Genomic DNA, 21,834 nt, shown 5'->3' with positions numbered 1-21,834 from the left:
CGTATTACTGTATTTCCTTCACGGTTGTCTGTCATCCCTCACCCTCATTTACCTCCAGCTTACACAGAAGTGATATTGTCTACCTCTATTATCTGAAAAATAATTGCCATCAAGAATGCTGGAGGCTAGGGACTGTGGGCCAGTCCCTGAATCAAGTGACACTGGTGTAAATGTGGAATAGCCCTACTGACCACAACTACAGCTGGTCAGAAATTTTTGAATGAAAACTTGCTTAATTGAAAAAATGGCCTTTTTTCAAAAACAACTGTAAGAATTGTGGAAAAAAAAGTTGTGTGTGTGACATTTTTATCAAAAACATTATTGAAACCACTATTGTAATGCTTATTGGGGTTGTTTTTTATTTACTGAAAACCTGGTAACATTTTTGTGAACGTTTATAAAAAAGTGAAAAACAGCTCAGTTTCAAACCCTGCAGAACAGAAACAACTTATGCATGGTGGTGGGGTTTTTTTTAACCAGTACAAACTTGGGTGCAGATACTCTGGACTTACATTGGTGTAATTAACATCAGCGCTTATTCGAATGCTGTTTATATTAAAGTACTAAAGCTCAGGTAATGTTAAGCTTTGTGATCTAGTATATGTCTTTGTATCCCCTGGTTTAGCTCTCTGTCCCATATTATGCCTTGTTTGAAGCCTTCAGAGCGCTGATACTTACATTCTCTCAGCCCCTATGGCTACATCTACACTGTGTTTTAAAACCTGCGGCAGCAAGTCTCAGACCCTGAGTCTACAGACTTGGGTTCATGCTCCGGTCCTAAAACCAGCAATGTAGACATTGTGGCTCAGGATGGAGGTTGGACTTTGAAGCCCAGGCTTGGGGGCATCTATACTGCTGTTTATAGTGCTGTAGCATGAGCCCACGTCATAGACCTGGGCTCTGAGTGCTGTGGGTTTTAAAATGCAGGGTAGCTGTACCTTTGAATTCCTCTAGAGTAGAGTCCATCTGCTTAGATCTGGGAGAACAGAGAATTGCTGGGAAAAAGGCTAGGTTATTGTCCTTTCCTAAACACTGAGATCGCCAATGGGATGTAACAACAGGATATTAATGTCTACCACCATTACTTTCCATTGTATTTGTGCTTTTGTCTCCTCTTTGCTGCTTATGGTGTCTCAAGAATTGATATTCCCCTGATGTACCACAAAGCAACCCTAAATTCACTGCTTCATATCCTCATAGATTTGGAGCCTCCGTGTTTTGGCCGGTGCTCCTGGGCCAAGGTTAATGCCATGCATCCCGATTTTGAAGTTTGTGGGATTCTCACTGGAGTCTCCTGAGAATTGTTTTGGGCTGGAGCACACATTAGCACCCGGTGATTGTTTCGCCATGTGATGCTATTGCCTTGTGACGTGATTGGAGGTTTTTTGAAGATGAGGTTTGACAAATACCTGTCAGGGATGCTTTAGGAGACTCTAGGTCGCTTTGGTCCTACCTCAATGCAGGCGGCTGGACTCGATGACCCCTGGAGATCCCTTCTAGCCCTATCTTTCTATGATTCTATGATGGTGGCTTATGGTGACCTCACGACGTTTGTAGAATCATAGAAATGTAGGGCTAAACCTTGAGAGATCATCTAGTCCAGACCCCTGCGCTGAGGCAGGACCAAGTCAACCTTGACGATCCCTGACAGGTGTTTGTTCAACCAATTCTTAAAAACCTCCAGTGATGGGGATTCCATAACCTCCCTTGGTAGCCTATTCCAGAGCTGAACTACCCTTACACTTCGTTAGAAACATTTTCCTAATATCTAACCTAAATCTCCATTGCTGCAGTAATTGCCCATTACTCCTTGTCCTCCCTTAAGTGGACCTGGAGAACAGTTGATCACTGTCCTGTTTATAGCAGCTCTTAACATATCTGAAAACTTTTATCAGCCCCCCTCCCTCCGCCAGTCTTTCTTTCTCAGGATTAAACATGCCCAGTTTTTTTGAACCTTTCCTCACAGGTCAGGTTTTCTAAACCTTTTATCATTTTTGTTGCTCTCTTCTGGACTCCCTCCAGTTTATCCACATCTTTCTTAAACAGTGGTGCCCAGAATTGGACACAGTACTCCAGCAAAGGCCTCATCAGTGTGACAGTTACCTACCATGCCGTACATATGACACTCCTGCTAATAAACCCTAGAATTATATTAGCTTTTTTTGCAACTGCATCACATTATTGACTCATATTCCATTTGTGATTCACTATAACCCCCAGATCATTTTCAGCAGTACTACCACTTAGCCAGTTATTCTCCATTTTGAAGTTGTGCATTTGATTTTTCCTTCCTAAGTCAAGTACTTTGCAATGCTCTTTATTGCACTTCATCTTGTTGATTTCAGACCATTTCTCCAATTTTCAAGGTCGTTTTGAATTCTAAGCCTGTCCTCCAAGTGCTTGCAACCCCTCACAGCTTGCTGTCATCTGCTGATTTTGTAAGCGTACTCTCCACTCCTTTATCCAATCATTAAAGAAAATATTGAATCGTTCCAGACCCAGGACTGACCCCTATAGGACCCCACTAGATACGCCCTCCAAGTTTGACTGTGAACCATTGATAGCTACTCTTTGAATACAGTCTTTCAATCAGTTGTGCACTTATAGTAATTTCATCTAGACCACATTCCCCTCATTTGCTTATGAGAATGTCATGTGGGACTGTGTCAAAAGCCTAATTAAAATCAAGATATATAATGTCTACCGCTTCCCCCATATTCACTAGGCCAGTAACCCTCTCAAAGAAGGACTTCTTAGCACTTTGTTCAGTACAACGGGTTTTGTCATGCTGTAAGTGGCAGCCGTTCTTAATCTGTCCCTGCTTCTGAATGAGAGCAAGGGGGAAAAATAGTTTATCCAGAAGAGAGCAAAGAAAACCAGCCCCACTGTGAGATGAGGATGCCCAGCCAGGACACAGTGGGTGGGGATGGAATCAAATCCCAGCTAAAAGAGACCAGTGATAACAGAGAGCCCAAGCCTGAGAGCTGCCTTTTTGTCCCTGAAACTGCAAAGTTCTCATTCTCTGTGCTGCAAATGTTCAGTGGGAATATCCTGGAAGAAGCTCGGGGAGGAGGAGTTAATTAAACACCTGATACACTTGTTCCATCTGGCAGGAGATGTGTTTTCCTCTGTTATGCACTGTAATTAGAATGATGAATGACGCCAGAAAAGATGCCCATTTACTGTATCTCAGTGCGGTGGATTAGAGATTGTTTATTTCCTTGCCTTTTATTAGCCAGCAGCTGCTCAGACTGGGATTGTAGGGGGCTGACTAATACAGTGTGTGTCAGGGATTTGAATTGAACCTAAACTTTGAATTGAACCAAGGAGTGGAAAAAATGCAGTTAAAATATATTTGTTAAAAATTTATTATTTTATTGAAGCAGATCCAACCGTAATAGAAAGTAAAGTTATTTTCAAAGGGATTTTAATTTCCGTGGTGACTTCTGCACTGATGACTTCCGTCCAGGATTGGAAGGGTAAGTGCTGAGAAGCTGCAAGGAGAGGTTTATGTCTTGGAACCTAACCATAAGTGCAATGTTGAAGAGATGCTGGGCCTATTTCATCTTTGCCTCTCACTTTGTTACAGACATTTACACCTGTGCAAAATGAACGTAAATCACTACCCAATCTGAAAGGTCGCATTTTGCAATCGCTTCGCAAGAATGAATTAGCTTCTCTGTACTTGCAAGCACTCCAGCCTCGTTTTGCAGACTGAGGAGGACTTGATTGTTTGTACATGAGGGTTCGGAAAAGCATCCAGATTTCTCTGAGTGGCTTCTACCAGTCAGAACTTGCAATCCTTTCTAAGGTTTGGAAAAGTTATGCAGGGTTTTTGCTGCTTTTTTTTTTTTTTTTTTTTTTTTTAAAACGTTCGTATGTGGCTTCAGTTCCCAATTCTGGTTGGGAGGAAAAGCACCAAAATTCAATGAGAGAGATTGCATTCATGGAATTTCCATTGGACCAGAAGCTCTCATCAATGAATTTATCCTCATAGCACCGAGTGAGGGAGGGGGAATTATGGATCTCCGTGTTGCAGATGGGGAACTGAGGCACGTAGAGATTAAGTGATTTGCCCAGTGTCACACAGGAAGTCTGTGGCAGAGCCAGGAACTGAATCCAGATATCCTGGGTTCCAGTCCTGCATCTAAATCACAAAACTATCCTTCATTCCCATTTGCTCATTTCATGGGGCAGATGTTCAGGGTACAGTAGGTGGATAATCTCATTGGACTCCACCTTGCATTAAATGTACTGAGTATTTGGAGTCTCCTGGTTCCTATCTCCATGGAGGCAGTTGCAATTGCTGTCCCTCGTCCACACTTTTATGTTGCCAGGTTCAATATTTAATACCACTTCCTTTCTTCTGGTGTGTGCCTGGGCACAGGGGGAGCGGAGAGGAGAGGAGAGAACTCACCCTTTCTGCATTAGCTGACATGGATGGGCAAGGCAGTGGAAGCTAAGATTGTAACTAACAGTGACAGCAGGGATCACCTGATCATGATCCACCGCAGCTGATTGGCCATCTGCAGCCCCCTCACCCAGGCTCCCTTCAAGGATGCCAGAATGCAAATCCCAGCCGAATTCTCACTGAGGGGCAGTCGGTTCTGCCAGAGTTTGGTGCTTATACTTCCCCCTCAGCCTTTCTCGCTCCTGATAATTTCCTGACCTCCAACGTGTTCTTATAAAACAGCACATGGCTGCTTGCTCAATCTCCCCCTGCCTGAGCTATGATTTCCAAACTTGTGACTCTGCAGCACTGGTCTGTCCCAGATTCACCAGACTTGCAGGTCTCCTGACCCATTTTACAGCATTGCAGTTTGCCTCTCTCCATAACTACTTGCAGGCCACAGGTTCAAAGCATCCCAGGGAGAGTGAAGCAGTTTAGAAACTGAGATGCGCTCAAGCTGTGGGCCTAATGAGCAGGGGGAGAGGGGTTGTTGGATCTGAGGTTGTGCAGGGTGGGAATGATGATTTCCTCACTCTTTACTGGTTTCAGAGTAGCAGCCGTGTTAGTCTGTATTCACAAAAAGAAAAGGAGTACTTGTGGCATCTTAGAGACTAACCAATTTATTTGAGCATAAGCTGTCGTGAGCTACAGCTCACTTCATCGGATGCATAAAGATGAAGTGAGCTGTAGCTCACGACAGCTTATGCTCAAATAAATTGGTTAGTCTCTAAGGTGCCACAAGTACTCCTTTTCTTTTCACTCTTTACTGTTTGCAGTGATATGAGGAAGTACGCTTTGAGAAACCATAGTACTCAATTAATGAAGCTGTTTGCTAACCATGAGATTCATTCCAGAACCAAACTCCTTCAAAGTTCGGGGATATTTGGATTAAAGGGATCACAGGTCCATCCCTGCTCAGTATTGGATCTGACCCTACAGGGTGTTGTGTCCCCATAGCTCCCACTAAAGTCAATGGGCGCTTAGGCTGCTCAGCATTGTACAGTATCAGGCCCTGTATTAGTTGCTTTAATCAAAAGCAGGTACCAAAATGTTTCGGCATTGGTTGATGTGACAGATGATTCAGAGAGAGCGAATCTTCTGTCACAGATATTGGCAAAGTTAGCACTGAACTGACCTTTCCCCTCTGCTTCAAGCAACCTTTTTTTGTGGTTTGAAATTGTTTCCTGGCAATCGTTATTCATTTCCTCCTACCTATGGCTTCTGTCTGGGCATGAAATGACCAAAACCATGCAAGAGAGACTCTAAGCCTGACTTGAAATGGGGAACTTCTTGTTCTCATGATTTTATTAGACCCAAAAGGACAGTTGAGAAAAGGTTTGGGTAAGATGCCCAATTTCTTTGTGCTCAGCTGAACAGATATGAAACTCTGAGGTTTAGTCTTCCCTTAATTTAAAGGAGATTAAGGCTTTCAATACTAGCCACTTCCCCATAAAGGATATCAAATTAGTTCAATCATTGTTCTCTTCCAGTAACATTTCGCTAATGTTCTCTAAGGTAGTTAGGGACACTTCTTCCATGGAGGGCTTTGAACATTAGCACTGAGACCTTGAACTGCCCTTTTTCAGTGGGGAGCAAGAGGAATACTACGGTGAGGTTTCCACAGGTAAAACTTGTGTTGCTAAGTAGTTGGATGGTTGTGTTTTCCACAAGTTTTCAGGATGTGAGGCTTCCTTCCTAGATATGAGTTGCAAGCACAGAAGTCACAAATATGCAGGCTACCATGGCTAGGCTAGTGTCTCCATGGATCTGTCTATGCTGCAGCTGGGAGAGAATCTCCCAATCAGGATGGACAGCCTCTCTGAAAGGTGGTACCTAGGTTGACAAAAGAATTCTTCTATGGACTTCGCTGCATCTATGGTTTGAGTTAGGTTGACCTAACTACATGGCACAGGGTGTGAAATTTTTCACAGCCCTCAGCAATGGAGCTAGGGGTGGGCAGTCTAACTTTTAGGTGTAGACCTGGCTTCAGGGTATTGCAGGAACTGCTGATGGTGATTCAGTAGTTAGCAATCTTTCCTTTGAGTCAGGACTGAGCCAGGACACAAGCCTGGTGGTAGGGGGAGCAGTGTGGCAGGAAGTGCTGACCTATTGGTGGGATGTACAGCCCAAGTCCTGACTGATGGAGGTCAGATTAGGATGAGTGGAAGGGAAGAAGGAACCCGGCATTCTTTTTGTTAGTGTTAAGGATCTTGCCTTTCATAACATTGTGGTGCTAACTCCAGTCCTGTCTCCGGTCATGGCTTCCTGCCTGCCTGAAAGTTTCCCCTTCGGTTTCAGTGAGGCACACGCTCTCCTTTCACTCGCTGTTGTTGTAGTGTTGCGTCTGTGCTTTAAAACAGTTGCCAGCCCCCCTCCCCGAGGCTGCTCCATTGCAGTGGCGGGCCAGCTGACTCCTGTGGGGAGAGTTGTGGAGGGTAAAGCGCTCGGTGGAGATGGCGCTGATGCAACCCCCCCCCCCCCCCAGGTCGGAGCACTCCGAGGTGGCGTGGGGACTCCCTGAATCCGAATTTCCCTGACTGGCTTTTCCCTGCATCGTGGGCTAAATCAAAATCCTGGAGCTGAACATCCTTGAACTTTTGCTGAAAGGCGCTTCTGTGTGTGTGTGGGGGGGGGGGGGGGGGTGTCTGCGGCTCGGGCCCCACCATCTCCAGCGCTAGGGGGTGCATGAAGGAGAACGGGGCCATAGGGCTGCCTTAGTGGCTTTCTCACCCCCCACCCCCGGGCTGGGCTTCTCCCCGGCGGGGCTGCGCGGAGCCGCTGGAACCCGGAGCGCCCGGGCGGCCCCGGCTCGGCTGGGCGCCCCCGCCCCGCTCCGCGGACAAGCAGCCGGCTGGGGCTTTTCGGGGGCGGCGGGGCACGGTGCTTGGCCCGGCTGCCGCGGGCATTAGGTGCCCAGACGGGGCCGGCTTCCCCCGCCTCCCCCGCCCTCCGGGGGCTGCCGGGCAGGCGGCGGTGCCAGGGCATGTTTTCCAGCCCGCTGCCCTGCCGGCGCCGCACATGCTCAGCAGAGATCCTCGGCCGCCGGCGCCGGGAGCCTGGCTTAGCGGGGCGCGCAGCCGGGGCTCGGCGGGGCTGGGCGGGACGCGGCCGCTGCCCTGCCGCAGGGGCGCCGCGCATGGGACGCTGCGCTGGCCGGGGGGCCGCCTGCTGCCCCGGCTGCTCCAGTATGTCCTGGGACCTCTGGCGCCGGCCGCGGGCGGACCGGGAGACGGGCACCGGGTTGTCGTGACTGTGCTAATGAAAGGGTTCAAGCTCGCCTGGTAAGCAGCGGGAAGGGGTATGCGGGGGGACACCCTAGCAAAGGCACCCTCCTCTTCCTTCCCTCCAGCGCTCTGCGCAGCGCATCCCTGGGGCCAGGGAGCCGCCGGGGGGGGCGGAAAGATGCGCTCCCAATAAGTTGGTGCCTGCCTCCGGTGCGAGGCTTTCTATCGCTGCGGCGTTCGCCAGGGGCATCTGCTCGGGGGAAGGCGCTGTAGGGTGCCGAGCTAAGACTGCAGCTGTAATGGAGCCAGCAGGGGCGGGGGTGGGCGAATGCAAAGGTTTCTCTCCCCAGCCCGGCCACCTCTGCATCAGGGCTGCGATGCAGTGGTCCTGTCCTGGCTCGAGGTAGGTAGAGAACGAGACCTGAATCCTGGTTCAATACGACGGTTCCTGCTGAAGTTGTTCTTTACAGAGCTGCTCCCGGGGATGGGCTTTGCTGGCGTGTTGTGCCCCCGATGGTGTTTTGGAGTCGGGGGCCCCGAGGGACAAGCAGCTCCATGGCAGGTAGGGAGGCCCTTAACTATTGCTGCTGTTTTGCCAACGGTCCCCCCAGCAGCCTTAGAGGAAATTCTTCATTTTCAGGGTTTCATAGCTCTGCTGTAAAAGACAATGCTCTGTCGGTGGAAATTTGGCCAGGAAAGGGTCTGTGTGTCCAAGTTGAATATATATAATTTAAATTCAAAGCCACTCTCCTGCTGCAAAATATACAGTAGATTGTAGATGATGGAGATGCAAAACCAAAAAAGAAAAAGTAATCAGTACTTTGTCCAGTGGGGAAGGTTCCACCCTTTTTACTGCAACATGACTTTGTAATTTAAACTTAAATTGTACATGATGTTAGTTCACAGTGTGCTGGACTAACTTATTTTTAAAAATCCTTTTCCCCCTTGTGTAAAATAAGAATAAAATTAGCCCCCCCCCACCATTACGGCTTGCTTCATTAATGTGTGGAAAGTGTTTTAAGATCCTTACATGGAAGGTGCATGAGAAGGGCAAAGTTATTTTTATTTAATTTGTTTCTGTTGTTGTTGTTTGTCATTTGTTATATGGAGAAAAGCATTGGAACATGTAGCATCAGAAAAACATTTTGCTGTGGGACCCAGGGATGGACTAATGCCAGAGATGACTTAATATAGGTCTTTTCCATCTCTAATTTCTGTAATCCTGTGTTTATGTGCAAACACAGATATAGCTTGTGTAATATATATGTGCATATGCATATATATGATATAGTACATATAACTGGCAAATTTATTAATATCTGAGAATCCTACATGATTTTTTCTGCTTTTTGAAAAAAACTTTCACTGATGCACTATGTTATGTGTCATTGGGCTGGGCTGGTGAGTTGCATAATAGTTTAGCAGTACCACCAAGCAAGCAAGACATGTATTATACATTCTGTGTATCTCGTAATACAGAACCCTATCATGCTAACCTGAACAATACTGCACATTGGTTTTCTATGAATAGTGTAACTACACTTGACACACACACAATAGATCATAACATGCATAAAGACTGAAATACCAGCCAGCACATTGGGCTGTAATCTTGTCAGATTTCAAAAGCTCAGTAGAGTTGGGTAGGGTCAGCACTGGATGTGGGACTTCAAGAGATTACCTAGGGTCCTAGGTATTGAAAAAAGTGATGTTGGTGTCACTCTCCCTCTGAGTTAGCACTGAATCAGTGTCCCAGCATGAGGGGGCACCATGCTATTGTAGGTGATGGCTTTCTTGTGAGAGGCCTAACTCAGGACCCGAGTGCTTGTGTTCTTTAAAGATTCTCTGTCACGTTCAGAGGAATAGTGTAACAGCCCTAAGTATGCTGGCCAAATTCTAGGTTGTTCTGTATCCCCACATTTCCCCCTTTATAGTTCCAATAGGACAAGTTATTCTGTACTTCTCCCTATTAAATATGTATAAAATATCACTTTGTTCCCCAGATTGCATTTTAGTGGTGAGCAAGAGATCTCTTATAGTGTGTACAATTTTGTAAAAATGTTTGGGATTTTCTAGGTTGTCACTCTTTCCTCACTTATCCAACTGTAAATGTGAAATTCTTGGGCACAGAGGTATGTTAAGGATGATGTTTCAGGGCCTGTTTTCTCCTAAGCATATGTGGTGGTAGTTAATGGAATTATGTGCATGCCTCAAGAGGAGACTAAATCCAAGGCTGAAACACAGACTTCCCTTGTCCTTGGGTGTTTGTCAGGCCCACGTAGGTTATATTAATATGTACGTTTGTGTGCAACTTGCATAACAAAAGCCGTTATAGGAATGGTGTTTGCATTTGCTTATGGAAGAACTGCCGCTTTGGATTGGCAGCGTTTGAAGCTATACCATCAAGCAAGTGGCAAGCTAGTGCAACTTTCAGCCCTACCTGCCTAAAAGTCGCTGTTTTCAGTTACAGATGAGATCAGTAAGGTTACTGCAGATTTTCTCATGGAGCAATTTTTTGAAAGACACTTGATTTCTTTCTGCAGTAGAAAGAGTAGAAAGGGACAGACTGCTGTCAGCAGGCTTTTTTGAAGGGTAGGAAGTGGACTCACTGTCACCCACTTGTAGGACAAACCCGCTGCTTCACAGGATCATGCTATTTTATTTCAACGTCACATTCTGAGGTCATGTTATGATGTCACATTGTACCAACAAGACAGTGTGATGTCAGGTCACCGTATTGTGGGCTCTACACCCTAATGTGATGAAATGCCATCATGTCTCAACACAACATTGTCACAATGTGATACAATATAGCAGTGCCATAAATATGGCAATGCAACTTCATAAATTTGTACAAAGTGATCATATTACAATGTAGTATCACATCATCATGCACAACACCATATCTTGGTGTCATTGTGCAAGGTTGTCATATCACATCACAACCCAACAACATCTTGATGCTATCATGTCAGAAAACAGTGTAATGACATCACAGCACAGCTTCATAACATTATGGTGCAAGGTCATCATGTAACAATGCAAAATCATACTGTTGAGATGCAACAATATTAAGTGGTATGTTCATGTTGTAATGCAGTATCACGATGCCATGTTGCATTATTATCATGTCACAGTGAAAGCTCATCAAGTCAATATCTAACATCACAATTTCATAGGCTATTATATTATGACATAACATCCTCATATTATAATTCATGTCGCCATGCCAAACAATGTCATGATGTCATGACACACTAAATTAATTTGCATTCTGTAGAAGTGCAACATCATAAAGTGTCATTATGGCATCGTGTCATAGATCCTTAATAACACTAAGCTGCCAGCAGCCTGGCTTTACATTCCATGGAAAAGTCAGCAACTTCAGCAGCACAGTGCTCCCCTGACACCAAAGAGTTGTTGATTCAAAATGCACTGAGAGGGAGAAGCATCACCTACTGACTCTCTTTGCAGCATCCTGGGTTGGTAGCTTTTTTTTAAAAAAGCTCTCACATGCAAAAATAGAGACGGGTGGCAACTATACTAGCCTTCTTCCAATAGCATACGGAGATCAGCTGTTGGGTTTAGATCGTCCCTCCCCTTTTCCCTTTCCCATAAATGGGATGCTAGTGACAGGTGTTGGGTTTGCTTTCCTTCTTTCCCCACTCCCTTTGATTCCCTGGTTATTAGATTATTGATTAGAATGTTTCTGAAACCTGAGGTGAAAATGAGGGCCAAAGAGTTGACCTAAAAATATAAATCTGTAATTCTCTTTACCTCATCATCTGTGTGTGAGAGCAAGAAACAAACGATGTTCGAGCGCCCTACCAGTCTGCAGAAAAAGGTTTATTTTGCAGTTGTGGGGGTGGGAAAGAGCTAGAGAACTAGGTAGAATTTTAGAATATCAAAACTAAAATTAGCTGTAGCTGTTTGATCTCAGGGAGCAGGGGGATTAACTTTAGGCAGTTTCAGTTATGTTCACTGTAAGGACACTTACTTCAGAATCTCTTTGTATTCATGCCATGCTTATGATAGCTGCCTTGTCCCTTGATTTTCATTTTGTCTCACGCACAGCCATCATTTTGTAAGATGGGGAATGATACTTAAGCAGCCCATCAGCCATATGTGACTGAAAGATCTATCCATACAACCTCTTTGAAGTTAGATATAATTGAGCAGCAAGAGAGAGTCAGGGAAGACAAATTCTGCAAATCTGGATGTACCCTACTATCACTGAGAGTTGAATTTATCTGTGTGTGTATCTGGGATTCTCCTCATTTACATTCCAATTACATTGGGTAGCGATGCAATGCTTAATCATTTCCAATTCTATATAGATATTCTAGAGATTTAAGGGCTATACTATACAGTGGAAATAAAATTTATTCTGTTGCATATGGGAATAAAAGGTGAATGAATCAAATGATTTTTTTGCCCCCCCCCCCCTTTTTTTTTGGTTAAGAAACAGCCTAGCTAAGTAGTTCAAGAGAAGTTACATAATGCACTGTAGTGTTTGACCTTCACATTAAAAGTTAGCACATTATGCTTTCTGTGTTCTTCTTTGCTGTATATCCAGTAACTCCCCTTTGTCTGTATCTCCCCCTTTTCTATGCTTTATCTGAAAGAAAAAAAATATGATGCTAACCCTCCCTTGACGACTAGTCAAATAAGCTCTGTGTACATGCAATTTAGAAACATGACTCTGCTAAACTTTAGAAATGGGGGTTTTTAAATTCAGTGCTTTTAAATTCTGTGATTTAACCTTAGGAATCAACACTTTTGAAACTTGGCCTTGAGGATGATTTAGGAAGAGAGGGTGTAACGTATCTTGGAGCAGGTCAAATGTCTCTCCTTGTGACTAGAACATGCACAAAATACCTTTGACTCCAGCTGACTGAATCTGTGTCTTTAAAGGGCAATGCTGCCCATTTCCTTCGATTAGGAACGTACTTGATAAAATTTTCCCAAAAATCTTCTGATATATTTCTGACCTGTTTCTTGTAAATGTAGTACGTACCCATGACAATAAGGTCAGATTTAACCACAAGTTTAGTGCTAGTTTCTCAGTACTTTGTGGCAGTGGGAAATAATAGTGATAATGCTTAGCACTTGTATAGCCCATTTTCATCTCTTCACCTCAACACTCTTTACGATGGTGGGTAAGCATCATTACAGAAGGGGAAACAGATGTACAGAGGGGCTAAGGGCCAGATTCAAAACCCATTGAAGACCATGGAAAGACTTGCATTAGAGCTGGGCCAGGCATTGGATCAGACCCTTAAGGGTATGTCTACACTGCATTGTAAACCCTGGTCTGTGGGACCCGGGCTTGTGGACTTGGTGTTTCCAAGCCTGTGGTTGAGTGTCCACACTGCATTGTGAGCCTGGCTCTCACAGCCATGCTAATGCATCCATACTGCTAAATGCACTTATGACTTGGGTCTGTTGCTTAAGCTGTGTCCACACTGCAAAATGATAGGGCTTGGACCCGAATCACAGTGGCTCAGGCTCTGACCCACCCCGCTAGCAGGGTCATAGGACCTGAGCACTTGCTGATCCAAGTCAGACTGATGTGGGTGTGTGTGTGTGTGTGGGGGGGGGTGTTCTTTTTTGGTTGGCTCGATTTTTCACCTAAAATCAGTTAAAAAAATTCAGTATTTTCCTTCCTTTGATTTTTTGAGGGTGGTGCTCGTTGAAATCTAACACACACAGAGAATGTAGATAGAGCTGGGTGACATTTTTTTGGCTGAAATGTATTTTTTGGGGGGTGAGGTGGAGGGAGCAAAAATGCAGGTTAGGTGACATCAAAATGCTTTGTGAATTCATGTCAGTTTTGCAAAATTGTTTGCTTAAAAACAAACAAATTATAAAAATGTCAAACAAATCGTTTTGATTTTTGGTTCAAAATTTCTTCATTTCAGAAATGTCCTTCAATTTGATTATATATAACTTTTCAATTTGCTACGGATTTTGAAGGGTTCTACCCAAAACAATGGGTTTTTTGTTTTTTCGGCATTGCCAGCAAACCAAAAAATCCGCTATTCAGCTGGCTATAGATATGGATCTCAGACGCCTGCAAATCAATGGTACTGAGCTTTGAAAAGCTCTGCTTGCAACACTCCTTTATCTCTCCCTTAGATCTGTGCTTGGACTGAAGATTACTTGGGCTAAGTGAATCCTGATCACTGATTGCCTGTGTGCCTTCATTAAATGGCAAAGCAACTTCCCTATGTACAATCCTTTGGTCTGCTCAGAAATGTCAAGTGAAGGAGGCTTCTTAGAACAGGGGCTGGAATTTTATAGGCATCTATTCCACCAGACCTTAAGTAAGATGGCACTGGATGGCTGGAGAGACCTTGCTTCTCCTTCACCCTGCAGAGCAACGAAGCGCAGGGAAAGGTGACGGCGGTCAGGTGAGCTACAGGTCACATTCAGTAGGTGGCAGTTTTCCCTCTTAGGGCTGAACTGGTGCTCAGGTGCTGTGCTACTGGATTAGGTGGCACCTTTCAGATGAGACGTGGAAGTATGGTCCAACAGACTGAGTACAGGGCAGGAAGTTAGGAGACGTGGATTTTATTCCTGGCTGCGTCACTGAGCTTCTGTGTGATCAGTTTGACTCTGCCTCAGTTTCTTCATCTGGAAAATGAGGTTTATCATACTTGCTCCTCCTTGAAAAAATGCTTTGAGATCTACAGATGAAATGTGCCACAGGCGCTTGGTTCTGTAGTGCATTGAGGACTTTTGTCTCCAATCCAGAAAACTCTTAAGCAAGTGATTCCATCTAATCATGTGCAGAATGCCATGGAAATCAGTAGAACTGCTCACATGTGTCACATTCCAGGGTGCAATCCAGACCATTGTGGGATTGCATCACCACCTGCCCTGCAACCTGGGGTGTGTCCCAGTGCTTTGCTGTTGTAGCTCCCAACCTGGGCCCCTCACAAACAGCCAAACAGCATGTAGATCACACCCTGAGTGTCTGTGTATAGCCACAACCCTAGTCCAGCACCTCTGACCCAAACAGCCAGTCAGCAACACACCAGTCGCATTGTGGCTTCCAGCTACATTGGTACTACTTGCAGGAGGACCCCAACACGCTCCCAGTTTTGAATTTTCCCCAAAATTTGTGTTCTTCCCTGTCTAGCCCCCTCCTGGACAGTTCAGATATTACAGGTTTATTGCCTCTCTAATTGGTCACTATACAGCAGTTTGCGTTTTAACTGGAGTTACCCAAACAGTTCAGTTTAAACACAACACTGGATTAGTTTTGATTAAACAATAAAACAAGTTTACTTAACTACAAAGAGACCGATTTGAAGTGAGTACAAGTGCAAGATATTAAAGTCAGAAATGACTACCAGAGAAATAAAAATAAAGTGCTTCCTAGTAGCTAAGACTTAACAAACTAAGTTTGATTCAATGTCCGATCCTTACAACATGTTCCCAGCAACATAGCTGACCAAGTTCTCAAGTTAGGATCTGTCCCCAAAGTCCAAATGGCTGGTTTCTTTGTCTTTTTAGGTGAAAGTATGATTTAAGGGAGAGAGATTGGTAGACTGGGGTATTTTTTGCCCCTCACTTTTATAGTCCAGCCCCCTGTGAAGTGTATTTTTCTGAGGATCACCCCTCAAGATAAATTTTATTTAAGCAGTAAAGAAGGTGACCTAGAGTCTGGGAGTGCTCTTTCTTCTCCCCTGTGTATGCTGAAATGCAGATTTGTATTGTCTGCCTCTTGTCTCAAGGACCCTATTTACTACTTACATGTAAACTGAGGAAAACACAAGTCCCTTTGTTTAAGATAGACCTGCTTAACCAGTCCTGCCAAATCAAGGTTACATTGGTTTGAATATGTGCTACCAACATCTTAAAGGGCTATTCATAACTATACGCATAATGTTGCCACATACATTTCACCGTGATATTATTGATCAGCAAGTTATTGGTTTTCAAATGATACTTCACAAGGCCTATTTTGCACAATTATTACAATAGAGTGTAGGTAAAGGCATTCATTCGGTCACAGTGTGCTAATATTTTGCTAGATTGGGGCTAGAATGCTCAGTAACCTGCAGGATCAAGCCAGATATTACCATACTGGTAATTGAAGAGCTTCAGGCACTTTCTGCAAGAATCACTGTGTCCTAGCCAAAATCCAGTGTGGGTAATCACATTCTGACAACCTAAAAGTTTTAGGATTCTTTGCTTCTTCACTTCCTGTTCTAAACTGTTGTGTGGTGTAGCAATGGGCTATTAAACAGCTGCTGTGTTTATGCTAGAGCCTTTCAGTTGTAGGCAAAGTGATCCCTCTACTGCATGCCTGTGCTTTCCTGTCCTCAGGTGGAAAATGCTGTGTAATGGTAAAGTGTCATTATTATTACAATTATTACTTATTTTATTCGATGCATCAGCTGTTAATAATCTTCACACTTCAAAGTTTGCAGAAGTCATGGTCTAAATCAGGTTTCAGAGTAACAGCCGTGTTAGTCTGTATTCGCAAAAGGAAAAGGAGTACTTGTGGCATCTTAGAGACTAACCAATTTATTTGTAAATCAGTAAATCATAGTAACAATATTATCCAATGAAAAATCAACCATAATCTCAGTAGGGTGAGCTTTCAGAGAAGGGGGTGGGGAGAGAGATGGGTGTGTGTAAACTGCACCCTGCAGTGTGTAGCGTACATACCTGTGTAGGTCCCCTAGCACGGGTATTGATACGGATAGACGGTGAGGTTCAGGTTAGCTTAGGCAAGTAAAGACACACCTGACGGGTGTGGGTATGTACCTGAGTACATACCCTACATGGTTCTCTACTCAGCAAGCTGTGCTTCCCTGTCAACATTGCTGTTTTTAGCAGCGTAATGTCCCGCGGCCTCTCCATTGCTGTAGCCCTTTGCTGTTGAAGGGAAAGACTCCAGCAACAGTGAAAGGCTCCTGCAGCGAGGACAGTCTTTCCCCTCTGCCTCCCTCTGCCAGAGCCTTTCATTGACGCACATAGCTATGCACCGAAGTGTGGATGCAATGTTCTTTTCATTTTGCAGTGTGTAGCTACATGTACGCTATACACAGCCGCCAGTGGTGTGTAGTGTAAGGCGTAGCCTGAGAGAAATGCCATGCATACATGAATAGCTTTTCTTTTGCTCCTAAAACGTTATGCTCTTGTGCTCTAAGCTTCTGTTTTACCAGTGGCTTCCTTTTGGACAGATCTAGGGGTATGCTATTGTCCATGCTCAGCTTTTTCAACTCTCTGAGGTTTACTCTTCCTAGACAGTGTTGCATGTGCCTAGGCAAATTTGTTGGGGCTGTATGGCCCCTGCCTTTCAGCTTCTGCAGGGCACTTTCAGTTCACTGCTACTGTGATGTGGTGGTAACACACTACACCCGCTCTGCCTATGTTTCAAGGGAAGCACAGAATGGGGCCTGTTTTTCCTAATTTCAGTTTGGAAAATTCAGCTTGAATGCTTCTATCTTCTCATTCTGTTTAAGAGAAAGAGTGGAAGAAAAGAAGCAGAAAGGGGGAAAAGGTCCTGGTGGAAATATAGAGGAGAGAATTGGTTGAGTGAAAAACAAATAAGGGGGGAGAGGGCGGCTTTGGGAAAGAAAAATGCCAATGAAAAAATAAAATATACTCAATATAGGGCATCTAATTATACCAATCTAGCTTTTTGAATGGCTTATCTATCCCTAATACAGAGCATAGACAGCCCCTTAACTAGATTTGTTCTTTCAATTGAAACACCTTTGGGGAGCACATAAACAAACATACATGAGTTTAAATGACAAGAAGACGGTTTGCAAATCCTCAGAACTCAGGAAAAATAGTTCACAAGGTTTCATCCATCCCGGTGTAGGTGGTGGTGGTGACTCATCAAGCGCTGTGAATAAAGACTTGCGCTGAAGGCTGAGACATTGTAGGAGGTCTGTGGAAGACTGGAGCTGCCATGCTGATGCTTTTCAGCCCCTTTAAAATTCAAATCAAGCACAAAGAGATTCGCAGGAAGTGCGCTCTGCTTGAGATGAGGTCACTGAGGCCGCGTATTCCATCCAAACTGTGATGATTCTCCTTACAGCTACCAGCCATTAGGAAATGAGGAGTCACTCAGTGGCCTTTGATCAGACATGCATTGTGGGAGTAAAGTTGTGGGAGGCTAGATGTTGCTGAGTTGTGGCTGTTATGAGAGGATGTGTGTCCTGTCGACTGAGTAGGGAAACGGCCCAATGCTTTTGAAGCAAACATGTTTGTAAGGTTCTAAAATGTTCATTGTTATTATTTATATCATAGTAGCACCTAAGGACCCCCGCTGAGATCAGGGCCCCATTGGCTCGGTGCTGTATACACACAGTAAGAGACAGTCCCTGCCTTGAAGAGTTTGCAGCCTAAATTGGCAAGACATACAAAGGGTGGAGGAAAGGAAGTATTATCCATGTTTTGCAGATGCAGGGCAGACAGATTAAGTGATTTGCCCAAAGTCACTGAGTGAGTCTGTGGCAGAGCCAGGAAATTGTACCCGGGTCTCCTGAGTTCTGGGTCAGCGCATTTTCCACCAGGCCATCCTTCCTCTCAATATTATTTGGATAATAGTTTTTGCTCCTGGGACAGAAAACAAAAGTGCCCAAATGCTGTACATGTTTTGCTCATAATTGGAATCTGAAGCACCAGAAATCTAGCACTTGTTCTTGCAAGGGTTCCAGCCCAGCGTTGCCATCTTGAGAACTTCAGGTTATTTGCATCGAGCCGTGCAAGACGTTCCTTTTAAAACTCAAAAATTACACAGGGATTTAGCTGAGTTTCACTGGTGAATTTAGGGGTCATACATAGTTCAGTGAAGCAAACCAGTGTGACTGTGTTGAGTGATGATGGCCAAGCAGCCCTAATAGTTATCCAAACCTGACACAAACTCTTAACCGTTAAAGATTCTTCCATTACTAGGTGACAGTAGTGACTGACAGGCTGTTGAAACTGGAGTGCTAGGTATTACAGAACATTCATAGACATTCTTAATATCAAGATGGAAGAGACCTATGGCATTGGGTGATTAGTCCATTTTCCTTTGAATGCAGGATTTGTCCCCTGTTGTGCATTTACTAGTGATTTTTTTTGAGTCAAGTTATAAATATGCCAAGTGATGAGGCTTCCACAACTTCCCTACTTTTCACTGTTGGAAAGTTTTTTTTTTTTTTTCTGATGTTCAGCTTAATTTTTTCCTTCCTTCCTTTCTCAATTACACTGATTTATATCTTCTTTTAGTACACTATATTCTTTCTCTCTTCTTGCTGTTTACACTGTTCAGATATTTTTTGGTTATTATCATATCACTATATGTAATTACAAAAACAACGAGGAGTCCGGTGGCACCTTAAAGACTAACAGATTTATTTGGGCATAAGCTTTCGTGGGTAAAAAACCCACTACTTCAGATGCATGTAGTGAAAATTGCAGATACAGGCATGAATATATATTGGCACATGAAGAGAAGGGAGTTACCTTGCAAGTGGAGAACCCAGTGTTGAAGGCCAGTTCTTAAAACTACAATACCCACCTGGGGAAGTGAGGAAACAGATTGACAGAGCAAGACAGGTACCCAGAAGTCACCTACTACAGGACAGGCCCAACAAGGAAAATAACAGAACACCACTGGCCATCACGTACAGCCCCCAGCTAAAACCTCTCCAGCGCATCATCAACGATCTACAACCTATCCTGAAAAACGATCCCTCACTCTCACAGACCTTGGGAGGCAGGCCAGTCCTTGCTTACGGACAGCCCCCCAACCTGAAGCAAATACTCACCAGCAACTACTCACCACACCGCAGAAACACGAACCCAGGAACCAATCCCTGTAACAAACCCCGTTGCCATCTCTGTCCCCGTATCTACTCTAGTGACAACATCATAGAACCCAGCCGCATCATCAGGGGCTCATTCACCTGCACATCTACTAATGTGATACATGCCATCATGTGCCAGCAATGCCCCTCTGCCATGTACATTGGCCAAACCGGACAGTCTCTACGTAAAAGGATAAATGGACACAAATCAGGCATCAGGAATGGTAACATACAAAAGCCGGTAGGAGAACACTTCAGTCTCCCTGGACATTCAATAACAGTTTTAAAAGTAGCCATCCTTCAACAGAAAAACTTCAAAAACAGTCTTCAAAGAGAAACTGCAGAGTTACGATTCATTTGTAAACATAACACCATTATTTGGGCTTGAATAGGGACTGGGAGTGGCTGGCTCACTACAAAAGCAATTTCCCCTCTCTTGGTATTGACAGCTCCTCATCAGTTATTGGGAGTGGACCACATCCACCCTGACTGAATTGGCCTTGTCAACACTGGTTCTCCGCTTGAATGGTAACTCCCTTCTCTTCATGTGCCAATTAATATATATTTATGTCTGTATCTGTAATTTTCACTCCATGCATCTGAAGAAGTGGGTTTTTTACCCACAAATGTTTATGCCCCCAAAAAATCCCTTAGTCTTTAAGGTGCCACTGGACTCCTCGTTGTTTTTGTGGATACAGACTAACATGACTACCCCTCTGATGTATGTATTTAGTTCTTTTAGTCTTTTCTCATTAATCAACTCTTCCAGCCATTTAGTCATTTGGGGTTTTTTTTTTCTTTGAACTCCTTCCCACTTGCCAATATATTTCTGGTAATATGGCACCTGTAATGCTATTCCAGGTACAGATACACTCATTCTGTGTGACCAGTTTGTCACCTCCTTGCTACATGACATGGTTGCTCAGTGTATGCAGCCTTAAATTGCACTAGCCTTTCATGCTGCCATATTGAATTGCAAATTCATGTCTGATTTGCTGTGGCTACCAGCTCTAAGGCTGGCTTGGCATTACTGCTTTCTCACTCTCTGTGAGCAGCTGAGCCTGACACATTGGGTCTTCATTCACACCAGTACAAGGCAGGTGCAAAATGTTATCCAGTCAGAGTGGTAGCATTTCATACCCACGTTGCCAGGTGTGAAAGATGTCATGTTACAAGACCATAGTGAATCAAGCCCCTTCTATGTTTTGGATTATTTCCCCCCCAATGTACTGTATTAGCTTTCCTCTTTTCCACGCTGACTCATTTTGTTACCTTCTACGTCTTGTAATCTCTCTAGGTTGTTTGCACACATGGTGGGATGAGGGTAGCATTTGAAGAGATTGTTCTACCTTGAAGACTGGTGGCTGCTGTGCTGGGATGAAAGTTATGTGCTCTTCACCTCAGGTCATGCTGTGGAAGCAGATGGCTTGTATTTGGGTGCAAAGGTTTTGGCATGTGTTGAGGGTCTTCCTATGTGAATATGAGATGTTTCCTCTTTGTGGAGAACCATTGTGATGGCTTTAGAAGCAAGTACCTGGACTGTATGGGGAAAACTTTCAGAGAATGGTGGCATATAGGAGATGTGATGTTGCAGTTAGAGGAAAGGGAGATGCTTTAGGCAGCTGCTGGTCTCCTTTTTCCCCTTTCACTTAAGAGGCTAAGGGAACAGCTCTGCCTATACTTCATACAGATCCTCCGTGGAATCACAGGAAAAGCATTCAAATCCACACTGTTCATAATAGCCCAGAAAAGTTTCTCCAGCACAGTAGGGAAGGAGGTTGGGAGAAGACTGATTAAAAGATTGAGGACCTTTTGAAGGTTAATAATGGGCATCAGTGGAGAAGGGAACAGGCAGGGTTAACACAAGCCCCCGGCTGATGTGGAATAGAGGGCGTTCTTAAAGGGACAGTAAATGCTTTTCTTCTCTGGTGGACAGCAGCCAGTTCAGATGCCAGAGCCAGGCAGCGTGGTGCAAAGAGGCCATTGTCTCAGCTGTGTGAGGCTGTTAGCAGACTGGGGAATCTTTTTGGCCACTACTTTTGAGAACATAAAATGCATCGGAGCAGTAAGATTCGTGAATGGTTTAATGATCCAGCAGAATCACTTTTGTCTTTTGTTTAGACCTCGGTGTCGGCATCGGAGGGGTGAGGAGCAGGGGTGACGCACAGCTGTTGTGCCCTAGGGAATGGCATTCACCTAACAAGTAACACTGATATTACTTCTCTCATTATTTTTCATCTAAAAATCAGACAGCCGGGCTACAGAACGGGACCCAACTTCCAAGAATGGTCACGTGTCAGTGCTGTATATGCTGGAGTATGCGTACCCTTTGTAG

General features: G+C 44.4%; 1 protein-coding gene across 8 annotated transcripts in view; it reads left to right on the top strand.

Annotated features, from left to right (window-relative positions):
- Positions 1-21,834, top strand: part of GRAMD1B (GRAM domain containing 1B) — a 159,713-nt gene that overhangs the window by 47,388 nt on the left and 90,491 nt on the right. The window contains exon 1 of one of the 8 annotated variants that reach the window (XM_074936708.1): positions 7,592-7,731. The exons of 6 other annotated variants lie outside the window; for them this stretch is intronic. In XM_074936708.1, the coding sequence (XP_074792809.1) occupies positions 7,709-7,731 (23 nt within the window). In that variant the 5' untranslated portion in view covers positions 7,592-7,708. Of the gene's footprint in view, positions 1-7,591; positions 7,732-8,059; positions 8,078-21,834 lie in introns of those variants that run through there. One more of the 8 variants, XM_074936706.1, reaches the window with a different exon arrangement.

Source organism: Natator depressus, chromosome 22, assembly GCF_965152275.1.
Source record: "Natator depressus isolate rNatDep1 chromosome 22, rNatDep2.hap1, whole genome shotgun sequence".
NCBI lineage: Eukaryota > Metazoa > Chordata > Testudines > Cheloniidae > Natator > Natator depressus.
This window is presented reverse-complemented; position numbering and strand designations above follow the sequence as displayed.